Raw genomic sequence first — 16,718 nt, forward strand, 5'->3', positions numbered from 1 at the left:
TCATTCAGAAAATGCTCAGAACACACTTGTCTGGTTAAGTAAGGTCCCACAGGCCACTGCTGGCCAGGACAGGACACTTACCCATGTCCCCATCATCAACTTATGGGTTCTTCCAATTTTCCCAGTCTCAAGGTTACAGTAACTGCTTTTTTCCTTTAAAGTTACACTTTTTGAGAGCTCCCCGGCCACCAAATGCTGTGCTAAGCACTTGACTTCCACTGTCTGTTTTAATTCTCAGAGTAACCCTGGCAGGTGTTTGTGTTAGTCACCCAGTCATGGCCAGCTCTTTGCAACCCCATGGACTGTAGCCCACCAGGCTCCTCTGTCCATGAAATTCTCCATGAAAGAATACTGGAGTGGGTTGCCATTTCCTACTCCAGGGATCTTCCCAACCCAGGGATAGAACCCAGGTCTCCTGCACTGCAGGCAGATTCTTTACCATCTGAGCTACCAGGGAAGCCCTAGGGGGTAGACAGGATTATTTTTGTGTTATTAACAGAGCATACTGAAGGTCAGAGAGATGAGGTGACTTGTTCAAGATTACAGAGCTGGCAGGGCTGGAATCAGACCTGGGGCAGCTCGTGCACTGAACCACTGGGCTGGCTTAGAATAAAGTGAGAGTGGGGGACCCTTGATTTTAGATTTCTGTTCTCCCATCTACAGAGGGGGAGGAAATGACAAACTAAGACAGGAATTTAGAGGGGCTGACAGAAAATCCCTAGGACAGCCCCAGGTCTTCCCCCACCTTCTATCAGGCACCCTGGCTTTAGAAGTGGTAACTTTTTAACATGCAAGTTCTAGGTTCCTCCAAGACCCCTTCCTATTCCCTTTCTCTTCTTTAGTGATGGTCACAGGCCTCTCCCGTCCCAATCAGACTCACTCACAAAGCTGGGAATAGAGACTGACCCCAGCGACCCAGGCTTCTGTTTGGAAAAGTGAAATCAGATTAGCTCATTAATGACCTTTGCAAATACCTCCGTGGTGGGCTGGCCTCTGTGAGCCCCTCCACAGCCTCACAGGCGGCAGGGCTCAGCAGTTAATGAATGGCTCCGGCAGGCTGGTGCAACAGAGGGCCTCTGTGAAGCCAGAGGCATCCGGGGCTGGGGTGAGGGGGGCAGATCATTAATAAATATTGATTTGGCTCCAAGGGAAGCAGCCCACGGGAGAGCTGGCCCTGGACACCCACGTTGTAGTCTCATTAAGTCGGGGTCAACTGCTCAGCCTGGACGCCGAGGGGCGGCTGGCTCAGGGGTGCTCCTGAGCAAAAAGCATCACCACCACCACCACTACCACCCCACCCCCCACAGGCCTGGCTGGAGCCTGCTTCCTGGCCAGGAAGATTTATAGCAGTTCAAGGTGCAGGTTGAATCCCATCTGACCCCCTCCCTCCACCAGATGCTCACAAGCCCCAGGGTGTAGCCAGCAAGGCACCCAGGCTTGCCCCAGACTTCTGCCTCCTGCCTGTCTCAGGGAGAGCAATAAATCCTCGGCTTCCAAGGCCCAAAATAGAAGGGTGTTCACTCCTCCCCCTTCCAAGGCTCCTGGATGTCTTTTCTGAGGCCATGGCCTCCAGCCCAGCAGAGAAGGATGGATGCCTTTGAGGGCATTGGGTTTCTCCTTTAAGGAGCTTCCATTTTCTTTCTGAAGAAAGAACACTCTCTGTGAAGGTCTTGGCAAGAATGGGTGAGCCAAATGCAGACAATGATACCAAGCCCGTTCCCTCCTCCTGGATGGAACAGAAGCATGGTGGAGGCAGGGCTCACTTATCACTGACAGGCCAGACAAAGCATGTGATCCCCTCCATCCACGTATCAAAATGAGAGTGAAACCAGGTGAGTAAAAGGCATCAGCTGCTGCTGCTGCTGCTGCTAAGTCGCATCAGTTGTGTCTGACTCTGTACGACCCCATAGATAACAGCCCAACAGGCTCCTCTGTCCCTGTGATTCTCCAGGCAAGAATACTGGAGTGGGTTGCCATTTCCTTCTCCAATGCATGAAAGTGAAAAGTGCAAGTGAAGTCGCTCAGTCGTGTCCGACTCTTAGTGACCCCATAGACCCTAGCCCCCCAGGCTCCTCCATCCATGGGATTCTCCTGGCAAGAGTACTAGAGTGGGTTGCCATTGCCTTCTCCAAAAGGCATCTACCAAGAAGTAAAGACTGAAAAGGTGTCAAAATGAATAAATGGATGGAATGAGTGAGAGATGCCAGTGAAATGATGAACAAAGAAAAGGGCGTGTATTCCAATCACAAATCTAAACTGGAGCTATCCTCCCAACAGCCATTTTAAGATGTCACTTATCTTATTAATTACTTCTTGATGGGGATGTTCACTATGTTCCCAAATACTGAATACCACATTGCAGTGAGATCTGATTACCAGCTACTTGCCTCTGGAGTTATAGTCAACCTACATTGGTGCAAACAGAATGCATCTAAAGCCTCTTCCATATAATGTCTGTCCCCCCACAGAAGCCCCTCCCCAACCCTTGCTCCCCTCTCCCCACCATGCCCAAGACTGGCCTCAGTGTAGATTCTTGGTGTGCCTGGCACACACCTACTCCCCTATCCTTACACAGACATGGCTGAACAGCATCACAAGACACATGAGTCAAGACACCACGTGACTGATTTTCCCTAATGCATCCCTCCATGTGGTTGCTGCTGAATGGGTATTCAATATATATGAGTTGAATGGATGAACAATCCACTGAATTAGGGCATAAATGTGAATGAACGACAAGAAGGTGGTAAAGCAGACTCTGGGTCTGGAGAAGATGTAAAAGAAAAAGGAAGAAAACCCCAATCGTCAGGATTTTAATAAGTAAGACCCATGTGATTTAGCAAATACAAAGGGGAGAGAGGATTCCAGGGAGAAAAATGCTGTCAAATGTTACAAATATTTCAAAGAGGAAGATAACAAAAAAAGAGGCTACTGCTTTTGGTAATGAATGTTTTCAGAAGGATGAGGAAGAAGAGAAGGAAAAAAGGAAAGGAGGGAAGAAAAGAAGAACAAAGAGGAAAAGGCAGGAAACCTGAATGTGAAGCTGGCCTTCCATCTCCTAGACCAGTGCTATCTCCAATATAACACAGAGTCACGTGGATAATATCAAACATCCAAGCTATGTTCATAGGAAGTCATCTTTGTGAGTGAGAGATCATTCCCAGGGGCCCTCACATCATCCCACACAGGAAGTTGACTCCCTGGCTTCTAGACAGGGCTAGCCCCAGTGAAGGAGTGGCTGCCACCAACTCTCTATTTGTCATTAGCCTGGTGAGTGTCCACCCCAAGGAGCTGGTGGTAGCAAATAGCCTGATACTAAGCTGTGGTTGCTTCCCTGGTGGTTCAATGGTAAAGAATCTGCCTGCCAATGCAGGAGACATGGGTTCCATCTCTGGGTCAGGAAGATACCCTGGAGAAAGAAATCCAGTATTGCTTGTGGAATCCCATGGACAGAGGGGACTGGCAGGCTGCAGTCCATGAGGTTGCAAAGGGTCATACATGACTTAATGTCTGAACAACAGCAACAGACCATAAAGCTCCCTCCTTACTGAGGCTTAAGGATATCTAAGATCAAGGGCCTCTTCAACTTAAGCAAGTTCAACTCAATCCATCAAACATCCTAACATACTTAGTATCTTGCATGATTCCCCTGTGAGACCCAGAAAGTGACAGAGTGGATCTCAGCTCTATTTTACAGATGAAGAAGGAGAGGTAATGAGGTCTCCCAGCTGGCAGGAAGTCAGATGGGATTCAAGCCTAGCTGGCATTGTACAGAATAGGAATTCACATCCTGGCTCCTGACTCTTTTCAAGTAGTTGCTCTTTTTTACTTGCTACGCTGCTCCCTCAACTCAGCATCAATGGCAAATTGACATTCCATTATAAGCATTTAATATTCTCTTTTTACTTCCTTCAACTGAGGGAACACATCTGTATAGAGAGAAAGGGTGTTCCCAGTCTAATTCTTTGTAATCTTCACCATCTTTTGGATTGATCCAAATAGCACATCATGGTAGCCTTTCTTTATCAAAGATCAGGACTTTGGAGATTCTGACTGTGTCTCCACCATGAGATTCATTGGGTATCCTTAGAAAAGACTAGGCATGAGTTTCCTGACCTTTTTGCATGGATCCTTTATGCCAGGCACATTGTACAATCATATCACAGAATTTACACAGCTGCACTGGCACACGGATATCTTCATTTTACAGACAAGGAAATCTAGGCCTACAGAGGGCGAGCAACTTGGTCAAAAAACTACAGCCCAGGAATTTCACTGGAAAAATGAAGACTCCAAAATCCACACTGCCATTCAAGTATACCTCTGCCTCATTTCCTAATATGGAGAATAAAAATCACATTATCTGCTTACTCTGGCCAGTTGAGTTGCAAAGCGTCAGGGAGACAACCTAAGGGGAAAATATTTTGGATTTGGCCCACAATTAAGGAATTCCTGTTAGAATGAAAGCCTGCTTATAATCTTATGATGTTCCTCAGCTTGAAGCCCTGGAACCTGGGAAGCGGACTGGCCTCAGAAACCGCATTTACTCAGGATCTTCCCTCACTGTGAATAGACATGCTTCTGACAGCTTGCAAGAGGGCAAGCCCTAGGCCAGCCTCCAGCTTCAGGGCTGCTGCCATCTCTTCACAAACAGGTTTGTCCTTTTAGCTGTGGGTATGCTTGTCATGATGAGGCAGGCTACTGAAACAAAAGTCCCATCCCCAGCTGCCAGGGGACTTAGAGAGATGTTGCCACGGGTAGCAAGCATCCAGGTAGACTGGAAAAGGCTGTCAATCAATCCTGTATGTCTTTATGAACATGCAGATCCCAGGTCTCCAGCAGACCCAGGTCCACGAGCATCTCCAGCCCTGAGACACATGTGGGGCCACGTGAAATGCAAGGGAGGAGGTTCAGAAGTGAGGGGGAGATAAAGGGAAGATGATGGAAGAGTAGAGCAGAGGAAGAACCAGAGGAAAGGCAGGTGCAGGTGGTAGAAATGGAGAACCATCCTGACCATCTGGAGCCCCCTCCTGCCCTAAGCAGCTTCTCTCTACAGGATCTCAACTCTTTGAGAACCATGACCCCTTTGAAAATCCTCTCTCCTAAAATGTATGCAAGCAGGTGCACATGTACAATTTTGCCCACAATCCGAGGGGCTATTCAGACTCCTCCCAGGAACCCTACCCTTCCTCCTCCCACGATGGGTCTGAAGCTTCAGCCTTATCATGACACCACCTTTCAGAGCAGCGATGTTGAAGCAGAAAAGAGAAAAACTCAAGTGGGTTGGGAGGGGAGCGGGGCATAGAAGAGCGAGGGAATAAATATAATGTATAAGAAGGAGGGAATAAATATAATGTTATTTTGTCTTCTGCAATAATTTTTCCACTTAAATCATTGCTTCAGGAATTAATCCAAATAAAAAAGACAAAATCATAAGCACCTTCAGGCTAGATAGGTAGTAGATAGATGAAGAAGTAACTAAATAGCCTTTCTACTCCCCACAGAAAATACAGTTGCCCTGGCAATCTGGACATGCTTTGTTTCCACACTAAGACCCTTATACTCACCCCCAATTTGAACAAAATCTACCCAACTGCTCTTGGAAAAGAACTCCCAAATCCAATTGCTCCTGGAAAATAACTCCAAACAGATAAATTTCTCGAAAGTGATGATCCGTGTAGGATCAGTCTAGCCAAGACATTTTGTCCATCTGCTTCTCCTGGCTGCAATCTGGCTCCATGTAGGAATTTTACATCCCCCGCCCCCAGCTAAATGTAATGTCATGCAAAAGATTCGAAGAGAAAGGTAAAAGGATTAGGAGACTAATCGATGGAAGATATTAACACTCTTTCATGTTGGGTTGAAGAAGGATTTGAGTTCATCAGGAGACAGGGGCACAGGAGAATAGACCTCAAGTATTCAAAAGACTCTATGGATTAAAATCCTATTAAATTCCTATCGGCCAGGAGCCATCTGAGAAGGCTGGGGCTTCTTTAACTTGTCACCATAATTAGCCTTCCCTTAAGCTGTTTTGGGTGGGGAACTTCAGCAGTTAAGAAACTGAAAACTTTCATTTTCTAGCACCCATACGGCCTTTTGAATGGTTTAACAACTGGAATGGAAAGTGATTTAGCCCAATTGATTTGAGGGTCTCAGATCTCCCCCTCCTTCAGCCTGTTGTCAGACTCACCCCTGAGATCTGAGCCCCTTAATAGAAAGGGCACTTTGTTGAATGAAAGAATCAAAGGTTCAGATCTACGAAGATGCTTTCTTCTAATCATCCTCCCATGGAGTTTGACGGAAAGAATAATTCTGCAAAGGGGTGGCTGTTTCCCCTTTAAAAAAAAAAAAAAAATCTGTTTCTGGGCCCAGACTCCAGTTCACAAAAATTAACCCAGAAACCCAAAGGGCCATGTGTTTCAGCAGGTGCAAGGGTCAGGAAACCATGCCAGGGAAGGGCAACCAATATGGGCCGGGGTGAAGAACCCTCCAAAGAAACAAGGGTCCTGAGACACATAGTGTTTTGGAGGGTTAGTCTGAGCAGTGTTTTCCTCACTAGGTAAAATATCGACCCAATGTTAAACTCAATACCCTGCCACTTTGGGCCCCACCAGGGAATCAGACCTGTGTCACATTCTACCTCTGATGAGCCCAACATTGATGACGTGGTGCCTCGATGTCAGAGTGTGGGCTTCCTCACTTTCACACTTGCTGGGTCCTCAGAGTTAAGGTGGAACTGAGGCCGAATTCTACCAGCCATGTCTCCATCACAGCACCCACCCCTCTTCTGCATTCACCCGGCTGCCCAGCTGCCCTCGTCAGCCTGTGAGCTCCCTAAGGACAAGCCCTGCCAGCTCTCTCTCTCCCTCCAGCTCCAAGCATGGTGCTCGGCATAGAGCGGTGCTCGACACCCGCTTGCCCACAACTGCACAGAATTCACTCTGTGCCTGAAGACAAGTTGTGGCCTCTGATTTTATCGGATGAAAAATTAAGGAGGATGTTGGGCTGCATGATCTCTGAGGTCATTTTCCAGTTCCCAGAACCTCTGAAAATATAGTTGTGTACCGGCTGGCTTTTCTGGCTCCTGTGCTCAAGTCATTATTTATAATAACAATGATGATAACACTAAGAATAGTGAACCTCTATTAAGCCCTTAAATGTGCTCTGGGCTGTCCTCAATACACCACTGGTGTTAGTTCATTAATCTTGTAGGACAGAGACTTCTGACTTGAATTCAATACAGTGATAAACTATGATGATCAATAATCTGCCCAAAATCACACCAAGTGGGTGTCCTGGTTCCGGAGTCTGGGCTCCTAACTGTTCTTCCACATCTGTTTTCTGAGCCTCCAGTTCAGGCTGCCAGCCCTTCAGCTGATCTATGTACATCTTCCCTGCCTCCCTGAGGGGCTGCCTGCCTGCCTGTCAATTGCTTTGAATTTCTACCCCAGGGCCCCAGCTGGCCGGGCCTCCACCTGCTCCCAGCAAGGCAGAGCTCGCCCCAGGATCCGGCAGGCCCTTTGCCCTGAGGGCCTGAGGCTCCTGTTGGGAGCAGGTGGCCGGAAAAGCAAGAGAAGGAGGTCATCAGGGAAGCAGCTCACTCAGAAGGTAGAAGAAGGGAAGCAGATAGGGTTAATTTGAGGAGGAATTCCAAGTACCCCCCTCCCCACCGGTGACCAGAGCCTGCATGCATGCCTGCCACTCTCAGCAAGGGCAGACACCCAGGATGGACTTCCTGGTCTTGGTTACAGCCACAAGAGAGCAAGGGCAGGAAGAGAAGAGATCCCCTAGGATGGTTTCAGAGGAGTCTTTTTATGTGGGATGGGGGGTTGGGGGGGAGTGTGAAGTCTTATGTCTCATTTTAAAGCATCTCTGCAGTAATTATTAACATGTTATCTTCAACTGTGAAGACTGAAGTCCTCTTGAGCTAGTCTTTAATGTTGTGGCCAAAAAAAAGCTTTTGATTTTAAATTTTACAACAGAAAAAAAAAAATTTTGATTATATAGGAAAAAATAGTTCATCTCAGCAATCACTTCTAAGTAGTGACCCAAATGAGTTGAAAACTTTGAAAACAGAAAAACCTGCACATGAATGTTTAACAGTCTCATCCATAATTGCCAAAATTTAGAAGCAGCCAAAACATCCTTCAATAGATTGAGCAAAATGGATAAACGAGATGCAATACATCTATTCAATGATTACCAAAAAATGAGCCATCAAGTCACAAAAAGGCATGAAGGAAACCTGCCAAATGAAACAAACAAACAAACAAAACAGTCTAAAAGGATATAGGGACATCCCTGGTGAACCAGTGGTTAAGATTCTGCCTTGCAATGCACAGGACACAGGTTCAATTCCTGGTTGGGGAACTAAGATCCCACATGTTTCAGAGTAACTAAGGCCTCATGCCATAACTAGAGAGTCTGCAACAAAAGATCCCACATAACGTAACTAAGACCTAATAAAGACCCAACAAGGCCAAATAAATAAATATTTTTAAAAAGAATATATAGTCTGTGGTTCCATATCCATACAGCATAACATTCCGGAAAAGTCAAAATCATGGAGACAGTAAAAAGATAGGTGGTTACCAGGGAGAAAGGGGAAGGAGGGAGGGATGAGCAGGTGGAGCACAGCGCATTTTGAGAGCACTGAAACCATTCTGTATGACATGAAATAGCAAACACCTGACATTATGCATTTGTCAAAATCAACAGAACTATACAATGCAAAGCATTATCCCTAATGGAAACTCTGGTCTTTAGTTAATAGTCACCTATTAGCATGGCTCATCAGTTCAACAACCACCACATACTATCATTTATCCAGCTGGGCACTGCTTTAAGCACTGACTATGCAAAATCTCATTTAATCCTCACAGAAGTCCTGTGAAAAATAGAGGTCAGGGCTGTTAAAGAGACTTGTCAAGGGTCTCAAAGCCAATAAGTGGAAAAAGTAGGGCGTGAACTGAAGCCTCTCCAAGGCCAAGCCCATGAAATCCCTACACTCTATTGCCCTAACTCCTCTCCAGGGCAATATTTTGTAATAAGGAAGAACAAATATGACTCCATATTAGATGTTTCTTTTATTTTAACCTTTGTGCTCTGCTGCCAGTGGTGAGTCACACTGGCTCTCCACCTTTTGTAAAAGAATGTTGCCTAGAACTTAAAATATACAGGATAGCCCATTCTCAGGGCTCTGGCCTTTATACATATGTGGGTAAAAAGTTGCAAAACAGAAAATAGCATTTGTTTTGTTGCAGATTCACAGGAACATCATGACCTGACCTACAGGGACACTGTAAGAACAAAGGATTCCTGCACCAAGAAGTTTGCAATAGATAACTAACTTCTCTTTTTAACATAAAAATATAATTCGGGCTATGTTTAGTAAAATAGCCCAAATGCTGACTGGGGTAAGATGGTTCTTTGAGACATCAGTCTGCCATCTTCTCAGTCTGCTGGCTTTCTGAATCAAGTCACTATTCCTTGTCCCCAACAACTTGTCTCCTGATTTACCAGTCCATCGTGTGACAGAGCAGAACCAGTTTGGATTCGGTAGCAATTTCAGTAAGTAAACAAGTGGGCAGAGCAAGTCTTGACAATTGCTCTGTTTAGTCATTCATGCACAAATAATTGCTGAGAGCTATGTATCTCTAAGGATATTAATGTAGGTAAGAGACTCTCCCTGCCTACAAGGAGCTTGTAATCTAGTGGAAGAGACAATGAAAGTCCTAAGAACAAGGAACCAAAGAGCTCCAGCTCACGAGAAGCACACGGGGAGAGACCATGAGACGCAACAGAGATTACTAAAGAATTTGTCCTGACATTATATTTAAACAGAAAGCACCCTGGACACTCTAATCATCCTACCTCTAGAGACCGGGAAATTTTGAGAGCATAAAAATCCACCAGTGGAAAATGTATAAAAATTGCAGTAGGAGGCAACTAAAGACAACTAATATAAGAAACAGCTATCTTGAGGACGGGGAAAAGGAACAGCTATTAAATGTCTAACTATGACAGCCACTATTCTGCACTCCTAAACTACATCCTCTTACCAAATCCTGGTCTTTCATGGTAGAGATTACCTTTGAAATTATTTTTTTTTAAAGATTTCTTGATGTGGTCGCACAGAGTCAGAAACAACTGAAGCAACCTAGCACCAGCACAATTTTTAAAATCTTTATTGAATTTGTTTCAATATTGTTTCTGTTTTATGTTTTGGTTTCTTGGCCACAAGGCATGTGAGATCCCCGCTTCCCAACCAAGAATGGAACTGGTACCTCCTACATTGGAAAGCAATGTCCTAACCACTGGGCTCCCAGGTAAGTCCTTCTTTGCCGTCATTTTATGATGAGAATATAGAGTTGTTTACCTTGTGAAATTCCTGTCTCTCACCTGTGTCTTTCTTCTTCTCCCGGGAAAGCTCGTGCACGGTGGCACCAATGTCATGTCTCAAGATCTTGATGATGTTTGCCAGGGCAGGCACGCTGCGTTGATCCAGATTGGTGAAAAATTCATACTCGTCTTTCCTTAAACGTGAAGGTCTTGATTCAATGTGGGTCAGGTTTATATCATTCTCCTAGAAAAGAGAAGTTAAGGGAGTATGAAGGGGACAGTAACTGGAATTGACACAGACCAAATGTGCAAAATCAGAGCAAACACAATGAAATGTGGAGAAGTGAGGAGAAGAGTTCTTTTTTTTTCTTTCTTCCTTTTTTTTGTCCAATATGAGTAGAAGAAAGCCTTTAACACGGCAAAATTGTTTACTTTTTCTTCTGCAAAACCAAATAACAAATCAAATGCTGGGGAAATAGTTCAAATGTCACAGAATTTAATCACATGGAAATCTGCTCAAGGCCTAGAATTGCAAACATAAGATTTCAGTTTGGTACACAGAAGCAACGCTGTTCTGCTTGGATAGAGTCCACAAGAGTCAGGCTTATTGGGTTTAAATCAAAGTTCTTAACTATATCAGCTATGAGACCTTAGAAAATGTACTTTTATATTTCTAACCGTCAGTTTCTCCGTCTGTAATTTTGTGGGTATTTGTGGTGCTGAATCACTCGGTCCTGCCCGACTCTTTGCCACCCCATGGACTGCAGCCTGCCAGGCTCCTCTGTCCATGGGATTCTCCAGGCAAGAATACTGGAGTGGGTTGCCATGCCCTTCTCCAGGTATTCATGGTACCTGGTTCATAAATTTGTAGGAAACACTGAATGAGATGATACACACAGACTGCCAGGTACCTAATACATGCTCAGTTAAAATTATCCAGTATAAATACCACTCATATTTTTATATAATTACTTTTCATTCCAGTTATGCCACAAATGTATATGTAGCACCTTCCAGGTACTGGTCACTTTCTAGGTGGCTGGGATACAGTAGTGAACAAAACAAAGGTATTTTCCTTTGATAGAGTTTCCATTCAAGTTTTGAAGATACAAACAACAAACAAAAAAGATAACTGATTTATGTATTAGAATGATAAAGGCTAGGGAAAAATACAAAGCAGAGCAGGGTGAAGGGAACAGGCAGTCTTGGAGTGCAATGGGGCAGTTTTCAGTATTTAATAGAATGGACACGTGAAGTCTCATTGAGAAGGGAAGACTCATGTGCATTGAATGCCACAAAATAATAATCACTTCATACAGCTTCTCAACTTCAATGTCTCTAGCTGGTGATACTTTAGCCCTTATGGAGTCCATCAGTAAAAAGAGTCACTTACTTAAACTGGCCCTCAAATTTCAATGTGTGGTTTTCATTATTACTTATTCAAAACTCTGATATCATTGACAGTACTGTTTTTTGTGAAGAAAATCAAGGAGTATCCTCTTTATTAATTTTTCTTTAAAAGAGGGTTTCTTCAAACATAAAATGGACAACATGTACCCAGGAAAAGAAATGCTTAACTTGAATAATTCTATAATTGCAAAGAAATGAAATTCATCAACGTTAGAGTTCAAGAAGTATATCTTTTTCCTTGATGGTTAGTGGCATATGGTTGAAGAGCACATGGATAATTACAGTAATGATACTTAAATACAGTAATGATATTCAAATAATATCACTTTACAGTTTCAAATTATTTTCTGTGACCTTCTCAAGAATCCTTTGTAGAGGTTAAGGAAGACGTGAAAAACGAAATCAGAGACAAAGATGCTTTGCTAAAAGGGGCCAGAGAGGAAGCTGCTGTGTAACACAGAAAGCTCAGCTCGGTGTTCTCTGATGACCTAGGTGGCTGGGATGGGGGATGCCGGGTAACAGAGAGGTCCAAAAGGTAGGGGATATATGTATACATATAGCTGCGTCACTGCATTGTACAGCAGAAACTAATACAACATTGTAAAGCAATTAGTGTTGTTTAGTTGCTAAGTCAGAGAAGGCAATGGCAACCCACTCCAGTACTCTTGCCTGGAAAATCCCACGGACAGAGGAGCCTGGTAGGCTGCAGTCCATGGGGTCGCGAAGAGTTTGGCACTACTGAGCAACTTCACTTTCACTTTTAACTTTCATGCGTTGGAGAAGGAAACGGCAACCCACTCCAATGTTCTTGCCTGGAGAATCCCAGGGACGGGGGTGCCTGGTGGGCTTCCGTCTATGGGGTCTCACAGAATCAGACACAACTGAAGCGACTTAGCAGCAGCAGCAGCAGTCGCTAAGTCATGTCCAACTCTTTTGCAGCCCCATGGACTATAGCCCGCCAGGCTCCTCTGTCCATGAGATTCTCCATGTAAGAATACTCGATTGGGTTGCAATTTCCTCCTCCAGGAGATCTTCCCAATCCAGGGATGGAACCTGGGTCTCTTGCATTGTAGGCAAGATTCTTACCATCTGAGCCACCAGGGAAGCCACTTGGGAAGCCCAAAGCAATTACACACCTATTTAAAAAAAAAAAAAAAAAAAAGGTGGCTAGAGAGAGAAGCTCATTTTCTCTAACCTGAGACATTGGCCTTTTAACCACACAACCTGTCCTGCCAGGGATATGATGGGCCTCCCACAGATACCAGGTCTCATCATTCTTATTACTATTATGCCAAGTCCCTCAAGGTGAAAACACTATGGGAGTAAACATGATAAGAAGCAATCCTACACAGGCACTGCTTCCTGCTCCTTCTTCCCCATAGTTCTCAGGGGTACACGATGCAGCCATTGTATATGGGCACCAACTGCAGAAGAACACACCCCTGACCAGGTAACCCAGTGTGGGGACTCCTGACCAGAGAGAGAGAAGATCACGTGGAGGAAGGAAGACCAGACAGATAGCAGTTGCTCTTAAGCCTTCTTTGCAAACAGAGGTGACTTCCTAATGAAAGCAAAGAGCAATGTCATCCTTCTTGGCTCTGGATGAAAGCAAATGGTTAAGCTCCACCTATTGACCTAAGCTGAAACTTTAGATAAAGTTTAAAGTAACTTTAAACTTTAACCAATTCCTGCCTTGTTAAGAGCAGAGGAAAAACAGCGAAGCCAAGAAATAGGAGCGGATGCACCTTGGGCATGTTTATTTGTGGGACAGCAAGGGAGGGCGGGTGGTATAGGAGGTGGGAAGGGGTGTAGAGCGACAAAAAATTTTTAAAGTCTAGAGGGCAGAAACTACGCTGATTGAGTTTCGCCACTTCTATCCCACCCCTCCTAACAACACCACTTCCCAGGGAGAAGCCTCTGACCTTGGAAATAGCCAGAAGACAATGTATACTGTATGTACACTACCATGAGTAAAACAGATAGCTGGTAGAAAGCTGCTATATAGCACAAAGAGCTCAGCTCAAGTGCTCTGTGATGACCGAGAGGGGTGGGATGGAAGGAAGGGAAGGAGAGTGGGAGCCTCAAGAGGAAGGGAATATACATATACTTTCAGCTGATTCACTTCATTGTACAGCAGAAACAAACACGCTGCAAAGCAATTTTGCTCCAATTTAAAAAAATAAAAACAATGTATGCCCCATGACTCAGTTTTTATAACTCTAGAGACCTAACTTTTGGGAGGACTTTTTACCAAAATTTGTAAGTCGACCACATAATAGTGGAATATTAGATGGACTGTAGTGTACAATCATTCACGGGAGATCCTGCAACCATTAAAAAGAAACTAACAACATGCGTAAAACAAAGTGCCAGTAGGCACTCCCACAGTGATGATCTCCAGTGATGAGTTTTTAGCAAATTCCAGGAGACAGTGAAGAAAGGGAAGTCTCACATGTTGCAGCCCATGAGGTCACAAAGAGTCGGACGTGACTTAACAACTGAACAACTCCAGTGATGGGCCTCAGGGTGTTTTTTGTCTCTATTTTCTTTTTGATCACAGTTCAACTTTTCGAAAAACAATATTTATTACTAAAATTTAACTTTCTCTTTTAAATGACAGACCTTTGGGAAACTACTTATGATGGATATAGGTATGTGATAGATAATTAAAATATGTTTTAAAACCTCTGTCCAACACAAGGAAAAAAGGCTAGAATGAAAGGTATCATGATGTTATGACAAGATTATGTGTAACTTCCATTTATTTGCCAAAAGTTTCATACTAATACCCATGCAACAAAAATTAAAATATATCTTTTTAATATAAATTTATTTATTTTGACTGGAGGCTAATTACTTTACAATATTGTATTGGTTTTGCCATACATTGACATGAATCTGCCGTGGGTGTACACGTGTTCCCAATCCTGAACCCCCCTCCCAACTCCCTCCCCATACCATCCCTCTGGGTCATCCCAGTGCACCAGCCCCAAGCATCCTGTCTCATGCATTGAACCTGGACTGGCGATTCATTTCACATATGATAATATACATGTTTCAATGCTATTCTCCCAAATCATCCCACCCTTACCCTCTCCCACAGAGTCCAGAAGACTGTTCTATACATTTGTGTCTCTTTTGCTGTCTCGCATACAGGGTTATCATTACCATCTTTCTAAATTCCATATATATGCATTAGTATACTGTATTAGTGTTTTTCTTTCTGGCTTACTTCACTCTGTATAATAGGCTCCAGTTTCATTCACATATCTTTTTAATGTGAGTGAAATTTCTGGCTAAGATCACCCAGCTAAATTCTTCAGATGATTTCTTTCCCATTTGAATAAATTAACTCTCTAGCTTAGCATGCAATTTCCTTAGTGGTGTTTCTCTGGTTTAATAGTGTGGATCCTTAGATACCAATAATTTTGGTTGCTAAGAAATACTTTAGAAATATATCTCCAAATCTAAATATGATCATAGTTATCTTTTTTTCTTAAAATATAAATGTATTTATTTTAATTGGAGATTACTTTACAATATTGTATTGGTTTTGCCATACACCAAAAGAAATAAATTTTTATTATTATTTATTTATTTGGCCATGCCACGTGACATGTGGAATCATAGTTCCCCAACAGGGATTGAATCTATATCCCCTGCAGTGGAAGCACAGAGTCTTAACCACCGGAGAGCCAGGGAAGTCCCTAAATTTGTATTTTCAAATGAGGACTCTATGCAAGTTAAAAATTGACCCATGCACACTCATCACATCTTCATGGACATTTTGGCAGAGGCAGGAAAAGTTAGAGTTCAACACTAAAAAGACAATTTCACAATTTGCCCAGTAGATAATTTCTGCATACAAGAAGGCAGAGTAAGAACCTGATGACTCAGGACTCTTGAACAGAGTGTGGGGACCAGAAAAGAGCAAAGTGAAATGAATGGTCTGTTTTAACAAGGATTGACCAGAAACCCTTTTGCGCTCCCATCCATGAGGAAAATCTTCCTAAAGGGGCATTCGCCACAAGTAGATGAAACACAGAATGAATACAATGAACTGTGAAAAATGGATTCGTGCTTCTGGACCTTTTCTTAAACTCAAGCTCCTTCCTCTCCTCTTCCATTTCATTCCTCAAGGAAAGAAGAATGATTACGCAAAAAGTGTGGGCTTTGGGACTAATCTGGGTTCAAATTCTGTTCTGTACTTACTACCGTTGGATACATTAGTTAGCCATTATGAACTTTTATTTTCCATGTTTAATATAAAAATCATATTATCTGGCAGCTTAATGAGCATTAACAAGAGAGAAAGCACCTAGCCCCACTGTGGCTTCAATCACAGTTACTCAGTAAGAAGTCAGTATGCCCTAACTTTCTCAACCTGGCACAGATATATATTCTCCTGGAAACTGAAACACATTAAGTTGATGAGTCACTTCCCCTTTAATATTTGCTGTACTTTAAGCTTTTCTTAGATTTTCCCCTGAAAGTATGTTTCCAAAAGGAGAGCATATTTTCAGATGAGACTAGACTGGAAAAGGAGAGCTTCTTGAATTCTTAGACTCCCTACATGCTGTTGCCTTGGCATAAGCTCAAATGAAGTTATGTCCTTGTCTGTTTCAGAGCTTTCTGGGGTGGGAGGCAACATCAAAGACAGTCACAGCTGATGGTCCACGTCATTGGGCTCAGGTAAACAGACAGGAGCCTTTCATAACTCATTCAATCTAACACCTTCCTGGTGCCAAACACTGCCCTAAGCACTGGGCTATAAGAGCAGACAAAGCAGGAAAAACCCCTGCCCTCCTGGAGCTTACATTCGGGAAGGAAGACACAAATAATAACTATGATAAATAAGCAAAATGTACAGTCTTCAGATGGAACATACAAAAATAAGCAGGGAAGAGGGGCAGACTATTCCAGAGGTTCAATCAAGGTGCCATTTTAAACGATGGGGTCATGAAATC

The 16,718-nt window shown here is 43.6% G+C and overlaps 1 protein-coding gene across 1 annotated transcript in view; it reads right to left on the minus strand.

The window, feature by feature from the left end:
* PAH (phenylalanine hydroxylase) overlaps positions 1–16,718 on the minus strand; it is an 84,477-nt gene that overhangs the window by 51,660 nt on the left and 16,099 nt on the right. The window contains exon 3 of the mRNA XM_068969833.1: positions 10,402–10,585. Within this exon, the coding sequence (XP_068825934.1) occupies positions 10,402–10,585 (184 nt within the window). The remainder of the gene's footprint in view (positions 1–10,401; positions 10,586–16,718) is intronic.

The sequence above is a fragment of the Capricornis sumatraensis genome, chromosome 4 (assembly GCF_032405125.1).
Source record: "Capricornis sumatraensis isolate serow.1 chromosome 4, serow.2, whole genome shotgun sequence".
Classification (NCBI taxonomy): domain Eukaryota; kingdom Metazoa; phylum Chordata; class Mammalia; order Artiodactyla; family Bovidae; genus Capricornis; species Capricornis sumatraensis.